The sequence below is a fragment of the Tetrao urogallus genome (assembly GCF_951394365.1).
Source record: "Tetrao urogallus genome assembly, chromosome: 7".
NCBI lineage: Eukaryota > Metazoa > Chordata > Aves > Galliformes > Phasianidae > Tetrao > Tetrao urogallus.
This window is the reverse complement of record NC_136820.1, coordinates 38,699,205-38,726,144: the sequence shown is the minus strand read 5'-3', so window position 1 is coordinate 38,726,144 and position 26,940 is coordinate 38,699,205. Positions and strand designations below refer to the sequence as shown.

Below are 26,940 nucleotides of genomic sequence, written 5' to 3'. Positions count from 1 at the left end.
GTGCAGAACACCAGACACCAACACAAAGGAATTATTCTAAAAGGAAAGAAGTCATTTAGCCACAGGCAGTGTGATTTGAAAGCTTAAAATACAATTGCATATCCAAACCATTCATCCTCTTTCCACGTTCACTGATCGAATAAAATGCAAGTGGATTTCTGTCAGGTATCAACAGTCACAAAGAAAACTGTGGAGAATGAAGTGCTGCTGAGAGCCACAGGGACAGGGAGAAGTCAGGTAGGGTGGGCACCGAGTTTACGGCAGAGACGTGCAAAACATCTCAATCCTTAAGCTGGATATTTATCTCGATGGTTATTTTAACATCTGACTGACCACTACTTACCTCTAACACCTACTACATAGAATGACATAGGAAGAAATATCAAAACACTAATCAGAGGAAAGCTCTGTTACCTTCGTTCCAGAATCCCTCAGGAAATATCCATTTCAAATGCAAATAAATCTATGATTGATTATTACTTAATAATCAGTAACATTAGAATTTCTAACCACGTATCTGGACAAGTATGTCAAAAGGTTAACTGCATTACCTATTTTAATGGCATTAACAGCAAAGGATTTCAAATTAAATGAAGATCAGCCTCAAGAAAATTTATGAGCTCAGGGGTCTGGGAAGTTTAAGGTTCTGTCTATAGCTGTAGTTGAAACTGATAGAATCTAGAAATAAAATCCTGCCTGATAGGATCTGAAACTGTTTTGTGCTTTTTTTTTCCTTCCTGAGTACACAGCAAATATTGTATTGAATGGTCAGATAAAATGTTCTGCAATAGCTGATTTACCCTTCTGAATTTTATTGCTTTTGGTTTCAGTTACATAGTTCATATATTTAATCAATAAAATGAAAATCAGTCTGCTCCTAAGTCCTCAAAAATAAAAAGAAAACAGAACAGCTATTGAGATAGACTACAAACATCCTGATTCTTAACAGGTGTAGCACACGCAGGAGGCTGTGCTTCTGCAGCAAGTAAAATGACCAGCTAATCAGAAATTAAAAACTTCCATTAGAATTATCTTTATGTTCTTGATCATAACACCTCTTTTTTTCAGATCTATATGTCACATGTGCTACTTTGACAGGATTCTTTGAGAAGGAGGAAGTGCAGCTGTCCAACTGGCAGAGACCACAGCTCACTGAACATAAACGGAACATGATGGTATAACATACAGGCAGCTTTGCTCAAACTAGAAAAACAGATGAGATCTAAAACTCTGAACATCAGCCCAATAGGCAACGACTCTAATTAATTTCAGATGCTGGAAGACCTACTTCAAGGTCTTTACAATAACTTGCACCATTTTATATAGTATCACAGCTCAAAAAAAAAACCAGTTCAGATATGTCTTAAGTGCTTGTAGAGCTTCCTGACCACGTCCAAAGCAGGGAAGCATGTCCCATTATGTTCAGTACCAGTTACAACCCCCAGACGTTGGATCTTCAAGTAACGCAACCTCCTTTATTGAGAAGAGCAGAAAAGAAGACAGAGAAACTACAGTATAATTAAGATTAAAGTGGAACTATTCATAAAATTATAAGCACAGACGCATAACAACCACCAGTCACATCACATGCACAGCCTCAGACTTGTAACTTCCAAATTATCCTTTCCCTAAGAAGTAGTCATACTGCACTTTCTTGCCTGTATTTCAACACGTCTGCTGATCCAGTATAATTTCTTTATCATGCAGTTATTTCTTTCAATATCTTATAATGCATTCTTTCCAGGAACAAAAGCAGTAATGAAGAAGAATTTGATAAGATGTCATAACACAAATAACAACATAGCAACAAACAGGTATCCCTTCTCTGAATACTAATCTGCAGGAATAAAATACATCTCAAAAGCAGTCTTAAGCATGCCAATCACTTGCTAATTTTGGTCCAAAACTCCAAATTAGCATAGGACGCCTGTATCACCCTATTCATGCCATTTGGTGTACCATGGTTTTATCAGAAGTCTCTAACCATTCAAGTTTATATTCAGGAATAACTTATTGCTCCCACATTTGATGGAATATCAGTGCAATAAAGAAAAGCAGCTATTAGAATATAAACATTAATTTCTGTACCGTTGAAAGTAAATGCTTTCACTTCCAATCCGACATCTCTGGGATCTCAGTCACAGGTGAGCAAGAATCATTTTTGCAGACTAAGAAACAAACAAGCAAACAGCCTGGAATGCAACTTTTCTTACCTAAAGCTGTGTGTGCGCGTTTTTGAAGAAAAATGTGAAGGTGCTGTTGAAGGCTGACTCTTGCATTAAGAATGACACTACAGAGAGCCAGGGCAGACGTTCTTCCCCTCCAAGATGCACAGCTGAGGAGACTTTCCCCAGCTCAAGCTAAGAAGCACTCTGAGTTTAAGCTGTTTCTTCCAGATAAAGCCCAAGGGCTGCTGATGCTCAGATTCAACTGGCTGGGGGAGTTCCAATGACCTACAAAGTCTACAAACTTGGCAACAAAAACCTGAGCTAAATAAAACCATTTCTGGATTTTGGTCAACTTCTGCAAAAGGTTTTTAGCTTGGGAAAATATGAAAATACCCCAACCATTCCTTTCAACTATTCTGGACCATTTGCTTTTAAATTTGGATTGTAATGAGGCAAAACTGCTACAGAAGATACACAGGATATGATAACTACTGCAGTGAATGCAACATCTGAGGATACTGGTAGACATATTCTACCTAAATAATAAATGGCTAAATTTTAAGCTAACTAACATCTACAATCTCTTCACATACATTTCAAAGATTTATGGCACATTCATTAGATTCTCTGCGTAATGAAGCAAAAAGACCACCCCATATTCAGAATGCACATGGACAAGTATTGAAAAAACTCCAGTTATCCAAGTCCAAAGCAAAATTAAAGAAGCTGAAGTAATTCAATTCGGTTCTATGTAGCAAGTTCAGAGAAAGGCTATTTATTGCTTATACTTCCAGTCTGTAAAATGCACTTCGTTCTTGCAAAGCCATTACACAAGGAAGATATTTAGACTATGACTGATCTGTAGCTGACCAACAAGACATGAACAGCTACTACAGTGCCAGGTACCCCTTCACCTTCCAACCTCCCACTATGCTGCAGGGAACAGACAGCAAGTAACATTCACACTATGTTGTTTAATGAGTTCAGCAAACAGCATCTTATAAGTTTCAGAAAGCAGTGGCCCACCATACATGGGTGTCAGACGGGCTGGCTCTTGAGCAAGGCCTGAAGTTGCAGTAAATATACCCTTCAATGCAAAAAAACCTTCACTAAGAACATAAAACTAGGTAAAACAGTTATAACTGTAGAGTGGAGAGGTTCTTTTCCATTTCTTTTTGAAAGATTATCTTAATGCATGCAAAATCTAAGGAGAAAAAAAATACCTCAAAATACAGCAGTCCTTACATTTTCAGAGACATGTAAGTTTAAGCCACGCCATTCTACTTCAGGTATCAGTTTGCTCAACCAACACTGATAGACTTTCGTAACTCACTTTCAAAGTAAGCCTTCATCAGATGGCAGTGCACTGATAACACTGATTAGGAGTTAAGTTCAGATATTATGAGCCTTAGCACATGTGCATCTGAAACTTTCTACAGCTAATAGTAAAATACTCACTTCATAAAGGGTGTAAGTTAACTGATTCAAAATGTGGACGTGAGGTTTTATGAAGGCTTTGTACATGATGGGTTCCCCTTCTTGAGGAGCTGGGAACACCACGATAAACAAACGAAGATGAAAGTGGAAGCAAAAAAGCAAGCTATGAGATATGCATCACCACCAGCATATGGTACAGGACTACGTTTGATGATGTAGGCCACAGCAGGCTCTACTTCTAACCTTTTAATGCACTAGATTTTTTAATGCACAGTATTATATTTGCATACATGCATATATAAGAATATATGACCTCTGGAGAGTGCAAGCCACCCTGCTGAAAAGCACACTGTCACTTCTGTGAAGGAATTCCCTTCTAGCAAACTTGAGGGACATTAAAACTCACCTGTATTTTGCTAAAATCTCATTACTTTTAAAACTCAGCAAACAGAGATATGCAAATACTAACTAATTTAATTCCAGGGATTCCCATAAACCACTTTCAAAAAAGAAAAATATGCATATGAACAAATAAAGAGCTTTTAAAAAGCAGGCCAGTCCTTGGAGTCTGCAGTATGCAGGAAAAATTACCATGACTGGCACATGATGAGACGGGCTGAGCAGGGCTATCAGCAGTGCACAGTCACACAGGATGACACTATCTGAGCTAGGATGACAAATGACCTAGCAACATGAGCAGTTTACAAAGAGGAAAAAAATCATGTATTTTTTAGGGGGGAGAGGGAACAAAGAAACAGTGGAAGGGATTAACCATTAACAAACTTCTCTTCAAGAGGCCTAGGAGCTCTCTATCCAGTCTGTATGTCAAGAGCAGCCTTTTGGACACTTGAATTGTGAGGCAGCAGCTTCGCTTCACGTCATCCTACTTGTGATAAAACATCCCCTTTGTCCTTTCCCCACAGCTCCTTATGCCTTGTTGGCTGAAGAGCAGAGCTAGGAATGTTGAGTTTACTGCCAGAATCTTCTTGAAGCAACTTTTTAAATGTGAAGCACTGAAGAATAACACAGCTCCCCCTTAGCAATAAGTCATCAAAAAGAGACAGTAATCAAGAGAGGGTAACCTCTGAACTGTATGTTACAATTTTCCACCTGCACTGTCTACTAAAAGAAAGATCAAAGTCGGGTATTCTGTACAAAAAATCATCCCAGTGAGTACACAATACTGAGAGAGCCAGCTATGCATATGTGGAGTCTTAAGTCAGTTAATTAACTTTTTATACATTTATAGGACCAAAAAAAAAAAAATCAAACTACTCAAGCTCCAGTAGAGAGAAATCCACCATTATCATTCTCTGGAATAAGTCACTTGTTAAATTCAAACTCTTTCAGCATTCCCTTCTCCTTCAGATATCACCTCACCAACAGTTGTGAAGTATTATAGGATGGAGAACATCTGACGAGGCACTACTGGCACAGAGATCAGACCTTGCTAAAACCCACTGCTAAGGACGTGGAATTTCTCCCAACATTCATCAAAAAACTGCTACTGAATTGGGAATGTACTTGAACCATATGAGGAGCAATCTAAAGGCACGATCTTCAAGGCAAATTTGACAAATATTTCTTTATAGAGTAACACTGGCAAACCCCAAACAGTCCCAATTCCACCAGTACCAACATTTCCAGTGTTCACTCTGAGCTGTCACCCTCCCTCTTTTCCTCTCTCTCTCTCTCTCTCTCTCTCTCTCTCTCTCTCTCTCTCTCACAATGCCTGAAGCAAGACTTTCAACAATGAAAAACACCCATATCTTAACAACTTGGAAACAGCTCACAGGTGACTTAAAGGATTTACAAGTTGCTGTCCTACTCCAGCAGCTTGCCCCCACCCAAAAACAAAACAAAAGTTTGACGAATTTTCCTCAACATGAGCCACGTTACCTCAGACATTGCATGCATCACCCCTTGGCTCCCAAAAGCCCCCTCCCAAAGCCATGGCTTGCTGGAGAAAATCTCCACACTTCCAGAGGAAGGGCAGCAGATCCACAACAAAAGAGCCATTCTAAGCACAGCACCTCTACGTGGCCTGTGTGTACTGACAGCTGGCGGCCAGCAGGCTCCTCAGCGACTGTTCATGTTGTGCCTCTATCCATACTAAGATAAGAGCAAAGTACAAAAATGAATCCAAAATTCTGTACTCCTGTCAATAGTTAAGGATGGCTTGTCCACTAAAAACATGGCATTTCACAAGCAACAGTCCTAGACACAACAATGAAACAAAACACATAAATACTACAAGAGGCAGCTTGTTAGACCAGGATACAACTCAAGGATTGAAATGCAGAATCACACAATGGTTTGGGATAGAAGGGACCTTAAAGCTCACCCCATTCCAACCCACTGTCATGGGCAGGGTTTCCACTCAGCATCTCAGGCTGCTCAGAGCCCCATCCAACCTGGCCTTGTGATGGGGCACCCACAGCCCCCGTGGGCAGCAGTGCCAGGGCCTCACCACTCCGTCAGTAAAAAATTTCATACCACAGTTTAAAGAGGAGAGATGGCAGACATGGTCCCTGATCCAACAAGTGAAACAACCCATAAAGATTGTTATTTTGCCATAATTACTAAGATACAAAAAGTTACCATCTTGAAAGCACACTGCAGCAGGCACACGCACACTTACTATTTTCCCCTCTGCCCTTCTTCCCACCAAGACAAAACCACATGAAGAACACAGCACAAACCCACACTGATCTGACTACAGGAGCCAGTGGTACCAAAGCAGAACCCCACGCCACCAGGCAGAGACACACACTGCTGTGCTGGACAGCCCTGCGCTGGAAGAATTCATCATTCATGGATCAACAATTGGTTCTTTCATCTCTCTGGCTTCCTCAGACTATTATGTACTCTTTCCATCTCCGATCTCCATTACACTCCCAGTTTTCAGCTGCACGTAGCAAATACATCTGAAAAACGTGCAGAAATTAAAAGAAATAATCTCAACCAGAAAGGGAATCCATCATCACTTGGCCGGTGCCAAGAACTGACTTAACACAAAACTGTGATAAAATCACAGCCACATAAGCTATGAGAAAAATGTGAAGGCAAAGTGAGGCACAGCAGGAGCTCCTTCTGGCTGAAGACCAAGGCAGTCCATGGAAACGAAACCCTGACATCAATGACCTCTCACGAAGCAAAGTTTAAGGGCTACATACTTCAGCTAATCAAAAACTAAATCGAAGTATACATTAAGCTGCATCTTTAATATCAAGCTGAGCTCCGATAAGCCAAAAGAACAGCACGTTCCGTCATCCTTGAACCAATGGGAACGCGGTGCTTCTGAGCATCACCGCAGAGGAAAAGAGGGAGAAAGAAAGTCCCGCGGCTCCTCGCAGCGGTGCCCCACGGCGGGAGCACGGGCAGCGGGCAGGAGGCCGCGGGAGCAGCGCTCCGAGCAGGATCGTCCTTCCAGCCCCTACCCTGCGGCGCTCAGGCAGGTGACCGCCCGGCAGGTGACGTGAGCTGCCTGCCAGGAGCGCTGCTCTGGGCCCCGAGCCGGCTGCGAGACGTTGGAGTCAGCCGGGCCTCTACGGCGTGTAAAGATAACGAGCATAAGGAATAAGGAGCATGAATAACGAGCACAAATACTGCCGTCTCACGGCACCGGGGCAGGCAGGGAGAGCTGCGCCCCGCGGTGATGCGGAGGGGCCGCGCTGCCGCCCGTAGCGCCCCGGGGAAGGAAGGGGCGCCCACCGCAGGGAGGGAGAGGCAGAGAGGGGGAGAGGGTGGGAGCTGCCGCCTGCCCTCACCGTCGATGTTCTCCCGGTCGCTGATGTGCTGCAGGTTGCAGCCGGTGTCCTCCCGGCTCAGGTCGGCCTCGGGGCGGTAGGACTCCAGCCGGGAGTGGGCATTCCGGCGCAGCTTGGGGCTGGACGAGACGCAGCAGGAGGTGGTGTTCCCCATCTTCTCAGCCCGGCCCGGCGGGGAGGAAGCGAGGGGCGGCCGCTCAGCGGGGCCGGCGGGCGGCCATGGGCAGAGGAGCGGACGAGGAGGAGAGGCGGCGGCGGCGGCTGCGGCGCCCTGCGGCTGCGCTCCCCGGAGGATCCCGGCGTTGGCTCATCCGCGGCGGCGGCCCCGCGGCGCGGTCGTACGCCGGCGAGGGTTGCGGCAGCTACGGAGCGCGGCGCGGGCGAGCGGCGCAGGGCCGGCCGAGGCTCAGCCCCATCGCCGGCGGCGGGGCCGCCGCGCTCCTCCTCCGCCCCCGCGCAGCCGCGGGCCCCGCTCCACGCGCGCGCGCGCGCGCTCCCACGCGGCCGCCCCGCAGCCCCCGCGGCCGCCGCCGCAGCAGCAGCAACAGCAGCAGCAGCAGCAGCAGCCCCGGGCGGCCTCCGCTAAGCGGTTCCGGTTCAGGCGGGCGGTGACGCCTCTGCGCCGGGCAGGCGGGCGGGCGGCGGTAGCGGAGTCGTGCCCGCTCCCCGTGTGTGCGGGTCTGCCCGCGCCTCGACCGCCCGCGGTACTGAGTGGGGCGCGGAGGGCCCGGGTCCGCAGCTCTCAGGTGTCCCCGTGTCGCAGCGCGGCTGTGCGCGGCTGTACGTAACGTGGGAGCGTGGCTGTGTACCGCGGCGTGTCGTGGAGCGCAGCCCCCGCCCGGCGGGGCGCCGGCTGCTGCTCGCTCTGAGGCGCTCAGCTGGCGGGAGCCTGAGGGCCGCCCCTCCGCTGCCGCTGCCCGGGGGGCGACCCTGGCGGCGGTGTTCCTCTTTCCGCCGCCGGCCGCCTCCCGCGCTCCGTGTCACCTCGGGGCTGGGCCCAAACGCGGCTGCAGCGCTGTCAGCCCAGCGGCGTGTCTGCGTGCAGTGCCGGGGCGGCTCTCGCTGCCGGTCCCCGGGTCCTTAGGAATCCTCTGAGGACACCCCTACGAATAGCTGTGTTCGGGGCTTTCCCAGCCAAACCCATGTTGGGTGTCAGTGTAAGACTGAAGATGGAGACCGTGGATGATAGCTCCTTAGCTTTTTTAATATTTTCTTTTCTTTTTCCTTTTATCTCCGCAATCTAAGCAAATCTCATGACTACTGGAGGTCTGAGTCATGGCAGTCTAATGATTACACCGATAACTTCTGAACAGAAAAGCGTTTGTGTATTTATAAAAAATGCTTCAGCTTTTCTCGTGATATCTGATGTTCTTGTAAGATCTGCTCGAGGCAGATAACTACACACAAGGCTCTAGGGTTATCCTTTCCTTTCAGTCACACATTGCAAAGAAAAAAAAATGTTAGTTTTCAGCTAGCTTCAATATGTTCTTGATGTGAATGTACTCTAGTGGGTGCAAACGAAAGTAGTAAAGAAATATTTCTTCTTAGAACTGTTGAGCATGGCCTCCTGTCACTAATTTTGCAGTACCTTAAACAGGGATGTGGAGAGGCCCTCTGCATCTGAGTAATACAAGCATGTGCAGCATCTTGTCAGTGCCTGCTGCAGTTTGCCTCCCAACAAAAGCACATTCAGGATTTGCTGGTGCTCTGCTTCAGAAGAACCATCGTGTACAGGATGTAGCATCCCACTACCATGTAATTCACTGCTGCTGGGCATGCCCTGCTCTCAGACCAGGCCTTGCCATAAGCTCTGCTCACCTCACAGAGATGCTTAAATAAATCTCTGGTGGGCATCAGCAGCAACCAGGAAATTTCAAACACAATTTTGTCAGAATGAAATCTTAGAATATAAAATGGAATAATGTTACTGAGACATCCAGTTTGCCACATCTCACTAGGGCTGGAGAGACTTCTGTGGAAGAATTCGTCACTTTCCTGCCTCTTATCAAACACAATAAGCTAGACAAGATATTTCCTTCATTGCAAAGAACTGTTTAAACCAAGTATTCTAAAGATAGATGTTAAAAATGTTTCTAAATACGAAATATTTAAAACCTGTGGTCATCAGTTGTGGCCATGTAGTCACTAGGTAGCAACCTATTTTCTTTCTTGCAGTCATTTTTTCTGAATTTCTCATGTACCTTTACTCCTCCTTTCATCCCAAGACCTTGCTGAAGAACATTCTAATGACAAAGGTGCTACAATACATATTTACGGATAAGGGCAAACAAAGAAATGCTTTTCTGGAGTAATGGTCTTGTATAGTTTTCTAAGAGCTGAGATAAGTAGACAGATGAAGTACATCAGGAAAGCATGTTTGGTTTTTGACTTCTTTATTAGAGCTGTATCCAGTATATAATGTGAATTATTAGTTGATAAATGTTGGTACAGTAAAGCAAGAACTGTTCGCTGTACATTACTGACTTGCTTAGATGTAATGTGCCTCTAAACACTGTTTGTTTTTATTTGCCTAGAGACCATTCTGAAGTTTAAGATTATGCATTTGCCTGAATTTTTCCTCCTGAGGAGCTTTATGCAGCATCTGAGGAATACTATAAAGCATGTAAAACTCAGGCCAAGACTGAGCTACCTCATCACTGAGGTACCTGTGTTTACAACGGGTTAGCTCCTGCATAAAGACATTTTTAAATCTGTAGCATCTTCACTATGCAGAAGACAATGTACTTTTATAAATTAAATGTTAACGATGTGACTCATTAAACGTTGTTCTTGAAATCTTCTTGGTACATCATCAAAAGCTGTACATGATTCAAACCAGCAGATGCAGATTACTGTTTTGTTTAGATGCAGTTTCTATCTATTTGGGATACAAAGAAATGATAAATGTTATTTATCACCAAACTACTTTCTGCTTGCAAACCTAATGATACTGGAAGCACAGGTTTAAAAAAATCCATTAAAATAAACAATTGGTGATAACTGGAGCTTTGACTCTTGGTTATCTTTCATACACACACAGAAATTTGTCATGCAATACCTTCCCCACACTGCCACCTAATGTTTAGTAGGAGTCCTACTAATACTTTAGACTAAGTCTAAAATGCTGTTTTGCCAAATTTACCACAGAGTTAAGCATTGTATGGGATTTTAAGCAAAAACTTTAAATAAACATGTCTGTGTACAACATGAACAGTGATCTGGCTGGTCAACTGAATCATGACCTATACTCTGTTAATTGTAATACCTACATTTATTTTGCCTGTAATACTAACATCCAAATCAACTAGAATGGCAGTGATGAACAGCCGAGGGATATTAGTTATCAACTCTGATAATATTATTTATTATTACTTATGTTCATTATTGTAATTCCAAATCCAGTGGCAGCAAAACTATTTTGATTCCGATCCAACCAAGATGGCAGAATCTTTTACTGTGTTCCTCAGGAGAACACATTGCTGTATCATGTCTCAGTCTTCACTCAGATGTTCACCCTTATGGAGTGCAAGGACTGATCCCGTGGTACGTTTCCCCTTTGCTTAGCTGTTGATTCTTCGAGGATTAAGGCAGTCTTCTCTTTCTTGGACTAATCCAGTGCTTGCCAAAAAACATCCTTTCAGCCATCTCACAAGCTAACTGAAGTCCTTCCAGTGCCTACTCCAACCATTATGCTGTCAACAGAGGCAGCTGGAGGTTTCAGTGGTACGTGGCAAAATGATCCTGCAGTGACTGCTCACAGCAAAGACACCAAGACTTAACAAGATTAATGTAATATATGGAGCTACTGCTTAGTGTGACCCAACTTAAAATATTCAGATTGCATATCAACTGAAGTGAGCTCTTTGGTGAATAGTGCTTCTGTTTCTTAGAAAGTAAGCAGTGTTTTTGAATCAGAAACATGTAATGAGTAAATCATTATTTCTTTTGAATACAAGGGAAAGAATTCAGGCTACCTGCCTCGTGCTTTTAACTCCTGTGCATAAATTAGGATGCTAATCTCCTGCCAGCCACTGAGAAGCTACTATTCTAAGCAGGAATTCAGAGTACAAAGTCAGTGTCCTGCCCTGAAGTACATGAACAATAGAGGATCCCATCTGTTTTCATTTACTCCACAAAAGGTGATTCAGGGATGAAGATGATACACCCAAGAGCAGGTGTCAGAAAACTTCCCTAAACATACATAGCCCAGATAAGTGTATGTTATTGCCAATTCTCTCACTGGCTTGGAATTACCACAGAAATGAGCAGTTTCCCCCAATTAGGGAAAGGCTGATCATTGTTTTGGTTGAAGCATTTCAAAGACATACTGAAATTTTTATACATACCTAACCATTTGTAATTTTTGTTATTTCTTCAGGGATAGAACAAGATCTGAACATGGAAGCAGCCAGAAACCCACACATTATGCATGAGGGAACATCTACGATACAGCACAGAGCTGCTGTTTAGCAGATGAAGAAGCAGTAAGCAAGCAAACTGTACCAGGGAAGCTTTTGCACTGTGGGGGAAGGCACAGGCAATTGGATTTAACCATCTGGGTGGAATTTGACTGGATTAGCTTTGGCACAATTTCACATACTCTTAATTCATTAGTGAATGGAGTAACTATATTGGAAAACTACTGGGGAAAAAAAACATTGCCTCTGATACCACTGTCACAGCAGACAGAGCACAATCCCATACAGTCTCTCTCTGTTTTTCTCTCTTCATTGTCTCCGAGGCTAGTTTTTTTTGTGCCAGTGTGTGTCTTCCCATATCAGGATTGGCTGCCATCCCTTGGTCTGAGATCCTGGCATGTGCAGAGCAATAACTACCCAATAGTACGGCTTGATGACTACTAGAAAGGGTGGGAATGCTCCCTCCTGAACAATAAAACCTCTTGTATAGAAAAGCCTAACAAAACAAAACAAAATAATGTGTAAAAATGGGTAGTGTTGCCACAAAGCACTTTGCCAGCTGGAGAGTCTATTCCAAGTATGAATAAGAGGCTACTGTGTTTCACTCTGCTTGTGAAAGATCCAATTCTATTCTATAAAGAGGTATCTGTTAATGTTTTCTGATTTCATACAGGTCTAGGCAAGTGTAACTCCTTTCATTTCAGTGAAGTTGCTCCTCGTTTATGCAAAGAGAAAAATCTGAACCTGGACCAGAAATTTGGGTGAGCATATTCAGACAGAACTGTTTTCTCTCAAGTTGATATTAAATATATATTAAAAAAAAAAAAAAAAAAAAAAAAAAAAAAGAAGAAAAGAAGAAGAAACCACAAACTTTCATCTGCTTCTCACTGCAAGCAGTTTTGCATTTCAGTCTTGGCAGTTTGCACTTAAAAATATCTGTGCAGTAATGAGCTATTACATGTTAATATACAAGGGATTTAAGTGTTCAGAAGTACAGCTCACTGGAAAAGCATGTGTCAGCACATACATATGCTTGGGCTGAGCACTTTCTATGAAGGAAAACATCAGGGAAGCTTTAGCCTACAGCTCTCTAGAAGATCAACCTTTTTAAAACAAGGAACAGAGAGCTGTGTTTGAAGAAATTATATAAACATAAGTTAAAGATTTCAGAGACAGTGAGCCAAGCTGAATATTGTGAACTACAAAGACTGATCTCAAGAACTGCCCATGTGAAACATTCTCAAAAGTATTACCTATATATCTATCTTCAGTTGAAAATAGGCCTTCCCCATTTAATTTTAAAATCAAGAGGTGAAACAAAAAAGGTAAAAAATTCTCTGTATGAAAATTAAAGGTCCTGAAATATCCAGGTTTTCAACGAATTGTCCGGGCATAAGCCTTTGTTGATTTTTAGCAGGTTACTACAATTGTGGATAGCTGTAGGAATACATTAAGAATTATATGGGTGCTTAAGATCATCCTCCTCAAGAAAAATCCCCCGTGCATATGCCTGGAAAATACAGAAAATAGAAGCATGGAGAAGAGAACCATAAATTAATGCATTTAACAAAAGAACAACAGATGCATCACTTAGAGTGTGTACTTCATAAATATTTTGTTCAACTTTCTCAAACCCTGCATGGATTAGACAGTACCCTTTCCTTTGAAAAATAACGTAAAATTAAAAACTGCTCAACTAAATGGAGCAAGATTTTTATTTTATTTTCTATTTGAACGATGAATTCTGTGCACTCTCAAGGAACATTGATATCAGTGTCCTTTTGAGTAGAAAGGCTGGTCTACAGAACTACTAAGAAAATGACTTCTATTATGATTTTCAAAGTGCTTTCCTCCTCACTGAAAAGGTACCAAATACCAGTGGAATTAAAAGTGAGGCTCCTGCATGGAAATTCAAGAATTTTCCTCAAACACAGGAAAAGCCAGCATGTCTTTTAGAATCAGTTTCCATTTCCACAGATGAAAAAGGAAGAGACGGCTGCCTCCTTGAGCCAGGCAAAGCTTGCTTTGGTTTTGTTTCTGCTGCTATTAGCAAGGTATTGGTGAGATACATCATAAGTGATCTGAAGGGAAAGCTTAAAATGTAATCTGCCATAAATCCTTCTGCTTTTTCATGTACTAAACTTTGCGTAATCACGGAGATAGCAGCACTCTTTGCTTTATTTTTGAGAGTAACAACCCACTGATTTGCACACATTCAGGGAATCCAAATTCACTTTTCTGCTCCACTGTAGACTGTGTACAGGACTTTCAAAAACCCCTTCATCATTTCTTAGATCTCTTTCAGTAAAACAGCAGTAACATCTGTTTCAAAGGGTATTTGTAACTCTAAAATCTTGCAAATAGCAAGTTGTTCATATATTACAGAAAAGGAAACCAAATAAATACAACGATTAGATTACTGTCCTCGTAGATACTATACCCTACTGTGTTATTCCTGATGTGCACACTGATACTGCTTGATGCAGACAGTGCCTGTATCCAACATTAATCATGAAACAGACTCCTGTATGTTGTAGCACATTCTGCCTATTAACTCTGCTGTCATCATCACTCAACGAGAAGATGCATCAATTGATTGCAGAAATGCCAATGTGAGAATGTAAGTTCATAGGTTAAAAAAAAGTCATATTTTCTCTATAAATAGAGTCAGTATAAATCACCAGAGCCTGCAATACGGGCTTGGGAAAATTAATCACTGACCTACAAACACTTCCCACTGGATGTCTGTGAATCCGTTTCACAGAGTGAAAAGTGACAAGAAGTAAAGCTGATAACGAACAGGACCATATGGTAAAATGAAGAATAGACTATCCTAAAAAAGTGAAATAAAACCAAGAAGTTACAAAAACACAGTAATACTATTGTTCAATTGTCCTAAACAGTGAAATGTTGAAATGACTCCTTCACAGTTAATTTTTAATACAAGTGCAGTAACACTTTTCAAACTCTTTAGAAGTGAATACGTGTTTTCACCACCCCGCAGTCGAGAAGAGTTTATCATCTTCCATAGCATCTAGAAATCTACGGTTAAACAGGAAACTCAGCGCAGCGATATCTACAGGAAATTGCTGACTAATATTGGCAACAATCTGGTCAGCTTGAATTATACTTTCCATTTATGAGAATGTAATTAATGAAGACAGCTTTATCTCGAATAATGTTCTATCTTTCTGCCTTTCCTTGCAAGTTAATGCTACCCTTTTCTGGAGCTGCTCAGCTAATATTTTTCCAAATGCCTTCTCCTAGAAGAGCTCTATCCTTTATCAAATATCACTGAAGCTGTGCCACAGGACACTAAATGCATACATTAGAACAGGTATTTTCTCTGGCCAAGATCACTGCAGTGTAGTTTAGGATGTGTCACTGTTCTAAAAAAAAACAACTGATTTGGTGATGAGTTTGTTCCTCTACTGTAAAGCCACTTAACTGAAAGGGATTTAGAAATATTAGAATTTTACATTCCATGAACTTTGAACTGACACATACTTGGACAATTTTTTAAGTACTAATGAGGCATGTGAAAGCATATTATAAAATATGACTAAAAATTATACTTTATATAGTATGTTTGTCTCAAAATGTAGAAGACAGACCTCCTCAAAACTGTTCTTAAAAACAGACAAGCAATCTGTATAACACAGGACAGAATATCTGTATACAAGCACATGCACATTTCATTACAGAACTTCTGAGATAGCAAGACCTATTCATTAAATTAAAAAAGCACAATTAAAAAGGCTTCTTTTGTTTCTACAATGGGTGAGTTACATGAATTGCAGAATTTGGTACAAAATTACAAAGCAAAACTCTTTGGAACGATTTGGCAGTTCATATGTTCACGGATGCCCCTTAGAACTTGAAAGCTGTTTAAATGCAGTGTTGGAACTCTATGTGTTTGAATGATACACATTTGCTTATACAATTATACAACTCGAGTCCATAACCTCAACGTTCGTTATCTTTGTCCATAGTAATGTCACTAAGATTCATCTCTCTGTTTAAACATATTGGCATATCTGTAACAATAACACAGTATTTTCTCTGTTTCATAATTTTCCCTATTATTCAAACTGAGACATGTTAAGAATTTGTAACTTGTATGGGACTCATAGACAAGGCATGCGTAATTGTGGTGGCTACTATTTCTAATGAGATACATGTTGGCCTAGTGGTTTGGTTTAGGGTTGGAACTTTGATACATTACTTTGATGGAAAATGCTAACATTTTCTGTTATTTATCTGGAATGTCACAGCTCACAGACTCTTTCAGTTTGATCCATACTGCTGATCACCTGCACGCCTATTGACAGGAGGATGTCAAAAAAAAAAAAAGACATAAAAATAAAAGAACTGCAGAACCAGCATCCATAAGCACCAAGTTAAGTGTCACACTGCAAGCCTCCTACTTTCATACAGGCTTAAGCAGTAAATGTACTAGGGGCCCTATAAAATACCACATCACTAAAAACTGAATCACTAAGTCAGTCACTATGGAGAACCCCGACAACCCTACAGCTTTGGCCAGGCCTAACCTGAGCAGAATTAAGCAGGGCTATCCACCCCTTGCTCTTTATCAATTACTGCTCAGTTTTAACACGTCTCTATTTCTTAAGAATATTTCTCCTTTTTTGCTTTTTTTTTTTTTTCCTATTTTTTATTTTTCAAGGACAGCCTAAGAATGACATGACCAGATTCTGATGGCACAAAACCTAACCTGACTGTGGAACAAACACACTCAAACACTTGGTCTGAACAAACACAGACCCCGTCTCTCTCTCAACCTTGGAGAGGCCTGAAACAGAAAAGTACTGCACAACTTGGATTCCTGTTTTTCACGATAGCCCTATAAAAGATGTAAGACCAACCAACAGTAGAACACTGCTCTCAGCTGAAGCTCCCGCATGTAAAGATGTGCGTTGTTCACTCAGCATCGAGCTCAGCAGAACTCCAGCATGATTTACACAATTTGCTTTGAAAGGTAATCATCCCCAAACGTAGCACAGGAAATTCAGGAGAAAAAAGGCATCAGGAATTCAGCTCTGATGTACGATTTAGAGGTGAGTCATCCAATAACTTGATGAATTTGGTTGGATACTAGAGGAACTAGTTTGAAGGCTCATAGATTTAAGATTCTGCCTTGCCCTATTTAGACTGTCTTATCCATATATTGTCCATTTACAGATAACATCATTAACATACGATGCCATAACGCACTTCCTGCAAGTTAATTGTTGTTTATGAAGTCAGTCTCCAAGAAAAGGACATTGCGTTCATCTTATTCAGCACATTTTAAGAGATAGGAAAAGCTGTAAACCAGACCCACTGGTGTCTTCAGGTCAGAAGAAGCCAACAGAAGGTACCACAGGGAAGTCTAATGTTGTTATATCCATTCTGGGGTTGCATCCTCTCAGACTGTAAGTGAAAAGCTTTCATGGCACTGTATGCTTGCTTTGGAGCATTTTTTTTTTCTTTATAGGAGAGATAAAGCATTAGTCCATTACAAACCAAATGTGATTTTAAGCCAGACACAACAGGAGGCAGCTGTCTTTGTCACTAACAAATTTCTTCTATAAAACAGATAAAATCATTGCCAAAGAAAGTTTAGAGTTGCTGATGGGTTGCATGTACAGACAGATTTTGTCGGTGGGGTTTTCTGAGAGGACTGTACGTACCTCTCTCTCTTGGGCAATGAAGGAGCTCACTTTCTTAAACCATTTCCACTGCAATCTCACTAAGTAGCTTGGAGTCCTATATTTAATGCAAATATTTTGGAATCCTATTATGCATTTCATTTAATTTATTTTACCAACATCTAACTTATTTTCATGGAGAATTTCATACCAGTCTATTTGAACAAATTGATTTGTATTTCTGCATCCATATATCCTGGCCATCACCAATTAAAAGACTTTGCTATCATTCCTAATACTGCAAATCAATTCAATTCCAACCTGCTAGATCACATACGTGAGCAGCATGGGAAGGTGCAAAGGAAAACACATAGAAACTGCAAGAGAACAAGGCAATCTTTGGACTCCAGCCAGGACTGCATAGGTCATAGAACACTGCAGAAGCAGCATCCATAACTTAACAGTAAGCAAAGAATTTTTTGAGTGTTACTGGAAAAATAGAACACAAACGTTTAAAGATTTAAAGGATAATAAAGAGGATTCTGTCTGCACAGAGAAGTAATCACATGTCCAAAGGCTGCCAGCAGCAGTGGCAAGTGGTACTGCAAACAAGGACAAAAATAGCTTCAAACGCTTTCAGATCTGTACTGATTATTAATTCATGTAACTCATGTGAATAACACAACTTTTGACATTGTCATCTGAATCCAAATAAACTATACAACTATTTGGGTTAAATGAGAGAACTGAGGAACTTTATTGCCATATACAATTTGTACATTGTGCAACGTTACTTTTAAACCTCCCTCCCTAACAAAAAAATCTTGAAGAATCTTGGTTTTTGTTGGTTTTGTAAGGCGTTTTTTGTTTGTTTTGTTTTTTTTTTTTTTTTACAGGGAGATCTTTTCACAGGTAAAATAAATCCTGTTACACACCAAACTTTGGGGTAGGATGCATCCCCACTAGCTTTAGTTATTGGGAGGTTAGTCCTCTTCTCTCCTCTCAGTTTGTACATTCAGTGCAAGGAACTGGACTTCACATGAGAATTCCAGACTCTGAAAGTTATGGACTGCACTTCAGAAAATCTCCCTGTTATTTCACTGAAACAGATTGATAATTGGACTACCTCAATTTTGGATGAGTATATTTTGATAATAGCAAGTATCACCTGATATATTAGCTATGTTACCTGTATTTTAGCATGTATTTTATTTTACATTATACTGGTGAAGACAGAGCCATTGTGCTTATAGATTTCACACATTTGATAGTTTAGTTTCCTGATCAAGCCTGTAATTGAAAACCATGCTGCTGTTTTTACATTTCTCTATACTTTAATAAGACACTTTGATATCAGAAATTCCACTGTTTCACTTTTGCTGGGCATCTGTCCAACATCCTACATAAGAAACATTTTAAAAGTGGCTTGTAACCATTGTGCTGGCCTGTAAGGTCACTGACTGACTCATATTTTACTCCATATATACATAATTTCTCTCATTCAATTACATAAATCATTACAAATCAGTCAAACATTATTTTGTATACTAAGATTTTTTCTTAGGGTAATTCAGATAAGTAAAATGAAACCAATATCCTAACCAAAACTTATGTTGCCACTTTCAATGATTTCTTCCTCTGTCCTAAATATATCAAGTCTTCATACAGCACAATAAATGCACGAGCCCTAGTTTTAGTTTCTTAAAATTTCAGCAGAGGTAAGCATTTGGATGCGAATTTTTACATAGTCTGCTGCAAATCAATTCTTTCAGACTCATTACAGACTGCCTACAAGGCTTGAACTTACTATTTAGAAAACCTTTACAGGGGCTGGAGGGGTGGGTAAAGAAATGCTCTGGCATCAATAAAAATCTTCTGTGAAACTATAGAGCATGGCCTCACTGTTTGTATTATGAGGATGCCTGTTTTGCTGAGAGGAAGTTTTTCCTATACCCTCCAATTTCAGCTTATGTCTTTACATCTGGACACTTGAAAAAGCTCTCTGTGACCTCCCATTCATCAAGCATGTAAGATGAAGCATGACAAACCTCACTGCCAAAGGCAGAAGCAGACCACCTTACTCAGGAAATTCAAACTTACACGTTAGCACCTAGAGCCATCTGGGTCATTAAATTCTACTACAACAGCCATCATAGAAATCTTTAAAAAAGAAACTAAAAGGAACCGATAGGAAGAGATGCCTCTAGAAATGAGAGCAACTTTTAAAAGCTTCCTTGTAATTGATTTTAGGCAAATATCAAATAGAAAGCAGAGGTTCCGTTGTCAAAGATTTATTAAGGGGAAGTGGTAGAAGTGTAACACAGCTGTGACCTGACACCTGCAGACACCGCTGTACGTAGCTGTTAATAGTCCTTTCCCCTCTCCCCTCCCTTGTTCTGGATTAGGACAGTGAGACCTCTGCTGTTAGTAGGAGTGAAGAGCACAGCTGTGTTATGAGTGAAAATCCCCATTTCCAATCCTTAGGACACTAATGGTAGATGCAGGAGACCAAGAGGAAAGTGTAAGCATTTCTAGAGTTAAAATGTTGGGCAAAGAAATGGAGCAATTGTTTCTTTCCTTCAGGAAAGGTAGCATGTACAGAATGGCTTTGTGTGTGAAACTGCCCGATCTACTTCAACAGTAAAAGATGATGCTCAGCATTTGCTTGAGCAGTTTTTTTAACCTCCAAAATACTTTAAATCCAGGGAACAGACATACATCCAGATCTAATGCTGGCTAAATGAGCTACGCTGAAATCAACTGGGACAGCAACTCAACTTCATGGGTTTTGCAATCTTTTAGTACAGTGACAGTAGATATCAACCTCAACAAGGATCTCAACTAAAACAAACTTTCAGATGACATTTCTGTGAGTTAACCTTACATTTATGACTGGAAATTACATGGTATTCACAACTGCTTCATCAATTAGATTATTTAAATGAATCTCTTAATAACAACCATTCAGAAACCACGTCATCTTTTTGTTTCACGTCCATTAACTTACCACACCACACAGAAATGCACTTGCTGCTCCACAGCTCATTCTCTTTAATAAGGTTTAAAAAATTAAAAAGTAAAAAATCATTTAGAATCTGTTTAGGCCTCGTAGAAGTGTTGGGAAAACTTCACCACACAGTTCTGTATAACCTGAGCATACAGGGAGCCTCTTGGAGATGGGATGATGTGACCATAGGAATTGTCTGTATTCATGGCTGTTATGCAGAAGTCAGCAACTAGGATCAGTTAAGAGCAATCTATTCGGCCTTCCTTCATCACTGCCTTTATCTTCTTCCATTTTTTGTATTCCTTTTTTTAATACCTCCTCTTTTCCTGTTCCCAGAACGATCTTTCCATTTGCCCAGATTACCGTGCACTAAAATGGAAACGAAGTTACTCCTTTTTACCCTCATACTATTATGTTTCAAAATGTGCTTGTTTATTATATTTCATTTTCCCAGTTCAGAACTAGAAGCTGCTCTGCTTCAACAGCAGAATCTGCAACACTGATTATGTATTTAGATAACATTCCATGATTATTAGACTGAATGTAACCAAGAACAAATTACCATTTTAGCTTTCATTTAATGAGACTAACAGTCAGAAAGACTCTAGAAGTTGAAAATTTGTCAATACAGAATCTTTACATACTAAAAGACTACCTAATTATTCTCTGGAGTTGTTGTTCTCAACCACAGAACACTTTTTACTGTAGTAAGCCTCACTCACCTTCCCTCCTCCCCCCACAAACACCTGCATACAAGAAGCTTCCTATTCCTGTAATGCTTTTTGACAGCTTCATTCTTTGGAAACGAAGTACAGACACACATACTCCACAAGGTGTCAGCCTAAAACAGCTGAAAAAATCCAACAGCCTCTGTTTCCAGCTCTGACCCAAAAGATCAGCTGAATCTGCGCTGGGCATCTAACAGGGCACCCTACCAAACTTTCTCTATTCAAAGCTATTTCAATGCAACACTGTAAGGACAACGGGTACTTTTTCTTCTAAGTGTATCAGTACTAGATGATCTTAGATCTTTTCCAACCTTAAAGATTCTATGATTTCCAAGTCAGCTTATTTTACTTAATTACTTGCCTAGCTGAAGTTTATACAACTGTCACAAACTGTTTAAATGCAGGAGAGCAATCAGGAAGTTTTTTAATTTAATAATTTATTCAGGGTAATTTAATCAGGGTAAATTTCCTTGCTTCTTTACAAAGCCAACTCTAGTTTGCCGAAGACTTTTAGACACAGATGCTTTGCAGACCTAAATTGTTAATGTCTTTATTAAAAAAAAAAAAAGCTTTTTTTACAAACACGTTTTACTTTTGAACACATATGTGGTATTCCACAGAATCTGAGTATCTCCCCAAAATAGAAATGATTGTCAGCAATAAGACTAATAGCATTACAGTTCACCTGCAATCAGTGGATTAGTTCTCTGCAATCTAAGAAGAAAGAAAACTCCAATTAGATTTTCTTATATCCAACACAGCTTACTTTGCAGCTTTTCTTTCATTAGGTCCATGAACAGCATCTGCCTTCTTTGGCAGCCACCTGTTTTCAGGGAACTTCTGAGACATCCTCGAGGCATCTGTTAAATTGAAATGGACCATCACATTCAAAACATACTGGAAGAAATCAGACACAAACATGAGTGCTAGCACTAGACGAATATATCAAAGAAATGAAAGACATTTAGGAGAAAGGACAAAGAGCATATGGGACGGATCTGTTCACATGAACAGCATCAGCTACAGCTCATAATTTACACTTGATTCTAGAAAAGAAACTGGAAACAATTTGAACTGTTAATGATTCTCATATTATGCTCCATACAGGAGAACTCTGATCCCTGCCCAAACCATCTATGTTCTTACACTGAAGAAAAAAGACCTAAGCAAAAAAGATCTAACGTGCAAATTGACAACATCTGTCTTACTGTGTAATACTGCAGCTTTCCAACACTTCATTCACTCTCCTGTTTTTCCCCCTTCTCTCTGCTCATATTTTACATCAATTCTGTTCCTAGTAGACAAGCCTCAGAAAAAAAAGCTAAATAAGTCATGCCTCAAATGAGAGAAGCAGGAGAAAGTCTACTTTGAAGTTCTCAAAGATTTTAGTTGGCTATTTGTGTCAAGAAGGCTGCAGTTCCAAGCCCAGTTCCGGACCTTTGAAGCAACTGACAGCCTCAGAAGTGAAGAGGCAGGTACATAAGAACTCAGGTATTTTCTTCTTTGTACAGCAGCTGATAAAATTCTGAAAGCTTTTTGTGTACAGCTAACATCTCTGCAAATTTGATTCTTCAAAACTCAAACATCAACCCAAACACACACTGAATTCTAAAGCATTCACACATCTCTCCCTACTGCAAGACTTAAAGAAAACTAGAAACTTGGTAAAGACCTTGCCAAAATAAATAAGCTTTACAGGAGTAGCCCCTGGATAGAACAACAGGTCTTAGTCTTCTATTATTCTTATTAGACACTGCCTTTTTCCAGGTGGAACTTACATTATTATACATTCATATCAGTCAGAGACTTCTTCCTACCTCGTTTTCCTTACAGACTGGTCTTGTTAAACAACCCTGGTGCAGGTTTTACCTGCTATGATTCAGCCACGTTTGAAAAAAATTCAATAAAATCATACAAAGCAAATCCACCGAAGGCCAAATTCAAGACCATTTCAAGTCGTACATTTGAAACAACAAAGTAAAAACAATAGCTTGGCTAGTTACCGAGACTCCTGAACTGGGACATTTTTATAGTTATTCCATTCACAAGAAATATTAATCACAGCTGACTACATGGATAGCGCTATTATAGGAGAGGAAAAAACTCAGCAGTTATCGTAACAAAGACACTTCCTCTTCTGGTTTTTCCATTCAAGTCATACATAATACAATGAAGTTATTTTTTCCTTAGTCTAGAATTCAGCTCTCGCATTATTCTGTCTCTCCACAACTTCGTGCACACAGACACCTGCTTTGTAATATGTAAAATGATAAAGAAAAGCAAAAACCCAGAAAGCAAAAGGATTAGAAAAGATTCATTGCATATAGAAGAATAAAGTGATTTTTTGCTACCTGGCATTGCCAGTCTGCCCTGAAAGTAATTATTGCATTTTCTTCAGCTTTTAAGTTAAGCCCAAACTGAAACTAGTATAACTTCTGCAGGAATAAATGACTGTCATGCCTCATCTAGAAGAGCCTCGTAGCACCTTAAAAGTTCTCAATTAAATGAAGTCTGTTACCCCAAAAGAACATATTTTATATAGGAACGTTGACAACTAAAATGCAGCTATTTCTATTAGCTGCATAGATATGCTGATAGCTCAGCATCAGCATTCAACACTTTCTTGTCAAGTACACAACCAAGCACAAAACCTGAAGTGAGGACTGTTGCAACATGAGGCAACCCAAAACAGCTGCTGTTTTCTTTGAAGTGATGCTCCAATCAGAAGAAGCATCACATTGGATTTTGCTATCACACCAGTCTGTAGGCTAATAGTACAAATCAGCATTGTTTTGAAAATGGAGGGAAATCCACAGATAAATAAGGGAGGGATGACAAAGCATGCAGTCCCTAGGCTTTATCAGTGCAAGGAGATACTTGCACTGCAAACAGATCTTGCAAAATCCATGGGAAGGAACAACTCAAAATAAGTAAATAAAAACTGTAAGCCCACACCTACACACACAATATGCTGATTTTAATTCCAATTTTACCAACTCGCAACACCTCAAGCAAGCCAAGAGAGCTCTGCCATGAAGCCTAGAGATTTCTAACTCTGTTCACCCGCCTCCCTGTTCAGATGTGGAAGAACACAGCTGTGACTCAAAACTCTAGCGTAAGAGGAAGCTGACTACTGCATTCCTCATCACCTACCTGTCCAGGAGGTTGAAGACATTCTTGAACAGAGCATTTCCCCCAAGTAACAGGAAATTATATTTGAAAAAATATTCACGTGTATTTGTGTGTACTTTCCTATAAAGTAAAAGCAGATTATCAAGTTATCTCAAAGAAATTTGCAAACAGTTGCATGGATTCAGCAAGGTAAAATAGTTCTGTACTACAGAAATACGACCTTCTTACAGAAAAATAAATCAATTATTTTGAATCTTTTTAATTGGTACAGGAGAAAAAAAATCTGACTGATAATTTACAGCTTGGACAACACTCAAAATCTCTCGTTATAAAGTCAGGCTCACGTCTCAGGACAAAGGGCAATGGGCACAAACCAGCTGCCACAAGAGCTTCTGGAGTGCCCTTGCCTGGAGATACTTAAAACCCACTTGGGAGCTTTTCTGTGTAAGCTACTACAGGGAACCTGCTTATCAGGGGGCTGGACTCGATGACCTCCAGTGGTCCCTCCCAATCCCTCAATTCTGTAATAATACTGTGCCCAAAGGGCCTTTCTCCTGTACCCCACCAAGCCCTTGAATTCACAGATCTCAATTAGGATTGGATTCCAACAAATTACAGTGGCATCCAGAGCTCAGAGCCATGTTTTCATTAGGGAGTTAGGCTCTTCCCCTACTTGTCCTACAAGATGGCAGGCTATGATATAAGACAAGACTGAACACATCTCCAATTGCTATTTGTACATTCTTAGCAACCTCTTTTTTTTCTGGAAATGGGAAACAGCTATAAAATCTACAAATCGTATGGCAGGAGACAGAAGGCGGTTTCTGATCTTTTGGTCAAGGCATACTTTGAAAGGAGTCTCCCTTATTAGCAGTGAAATCTTACTGGTGATGGATTCTCAGATAAGGAGGTAATTAAATGATCTTTGGTACAGAAGAGGACAGTAGATACTTATAATTCAGGTTAGCACAAAGTCAGACTTAGCTAGCTTGCTTTTTATTGCATCAGAATGGATTATAATATTAAAATAATTCAGAATTAATATCAAGTTTAGTGAGAATTGTCATACGTTGTACACTATCTGGTTGTCACAGGAACAATACCTATTCAACTAAGATCTGAGGCACTGGAAATCTGAAATAATTCAGGCAGCTCAACATACAAATAACTCCCAGCTTCAAAAACTGCATTGGGGCAAACTGTTACTCATTAAAGAGTTTTGTAATTAAATGGACGGGCATTCATGCTGCTGAAGGAGCCAAAGTAGGCACGAGGGGTCCTGGATGCCTCTTCTGAGAAGCACAAAAAGATGAAAAAGCAGCTGAAGCAAACTGAAATCCTTTGTTGCTATTTTTCCTCTGCTACCAAGGAGTAACTTGGCAGTTTTAGAGCAAAGTCTCTGAATGAAAGTAAGCAACCCACTTTCTTTGTTATGCTCCATGTTGTACACAATACTTTGCTTTAATCATTTACAGCTGGAATATCTGGAAACTCAAAATAGCGTGTAACTCAACAATCACCAACAGCTGTTGTACACAAAGGGATGGCTTGACTTACAGGTATGCTATTTCAGAAGCCAAAGTTAAATTTCGGGGAAGAAAAATTTTAAACAGATCTTCTACTTCATGTTTTCTAAATAGACTTCTGTAAATTTAACTTAGCTGGCAACTGTCGTCCTGACTGTAAGGTTATAGATAAGACATGGAAAATGAACGCCTAAAATTGCTCTAAGTTCAGTCCACTGAGAAAAGGACAAAAGAATGTGGTTTTTTTTCTGGACAAAGTTGTTTTTAGAAACAAGTTCACATGAATCCAGATAAAAATTACTGATGTACTTCAAGTATTCAAATCCACTGGACTCAACACGCTTTCCTATGCTGCCGTGCAATGACAAAGTACTTAAGAGACCTAATCTTCCTTCCAGTCTCTTTCTTCCTCTCAACCTGATTCAGCAGAGAACTGCAGAATTAAAATGAGGATAGAGGGCAAGTCCTGGTACTCATGTGAACCACAACAGTCATGGATATTGTGTTTCCTTACAATCTGAACTCATTCATAAACCCTACCATACATCCTACCACTGCAATTGCTTGGACAGAGATCCAGCAGTCCCTTCTCACATAAGAATTTGGTATTGTTGCTCTGACAAATGCCAGAGGTACTTAGAGCTCACCTTCAAATCTTCTTTTAGCCTCAGGGAACTCTAGAAGTTTTCATTGCATATTTCTTAACACAAAACTGGATGTACTGCTAAGTACTCTACTTTTCCAGTGTTGATTGGACAACAGATCCCTGGCATTTGTGCAGGCCTTCCTTTGCTCATTTGAGAGTTGATTTCCAACACCACAAGATGCACCTTGGTTCTAATTTACCAAACACAAATATTCTTACTTACCAACAAACTCGTGCATTCTCACATAGAAATACAGAAGTGTTTTGGTAATTCTGATAACGCCAATAATTTATCAGGCCAAATTACTTAAAATGAAAGAAGCATGCATCAAGTATTTTTTTTCCTAGCTGTAGTCCAAATGAGCCAGGTTTTGTGCAGTGGACTTTTTGGAAACAGGTACAGATAAATAAATTCCCTGGTACAGATAAATAAATGAAACGGAATTTCCAGAATGAC

General features: G+C 40.5%; 1 protein-coding gene across 3 annotated transcripts in view; it reads right to left on the bottom strand.

Annotated features, from left to right (window-relative positions):
• CCNY (cyclin Y) overlaps nt 1-7,529 on the bottom strand; it is a gene marked incomplete at both ends in the record, with an annotated part of 110,142 nt that extends 102,613 nt beyond the window's left edge. For all 3 annotated transcript variants that reach the window (XM_079538698.1, XM_079538699.1, XM_079538700.1), the window contains one exon: nt 7,376-7,529. In XM_079538698.1, coding sequence (XP_079394824.1) covers nt 7,376-7,529 — 154 coding nt within the window. The remainder of the gene's footprint in view (nt 1-7,375) is intronic.
• Between the last annotated feature and the right edge of the window lie 19,411 nt (nt 7,530-26,940).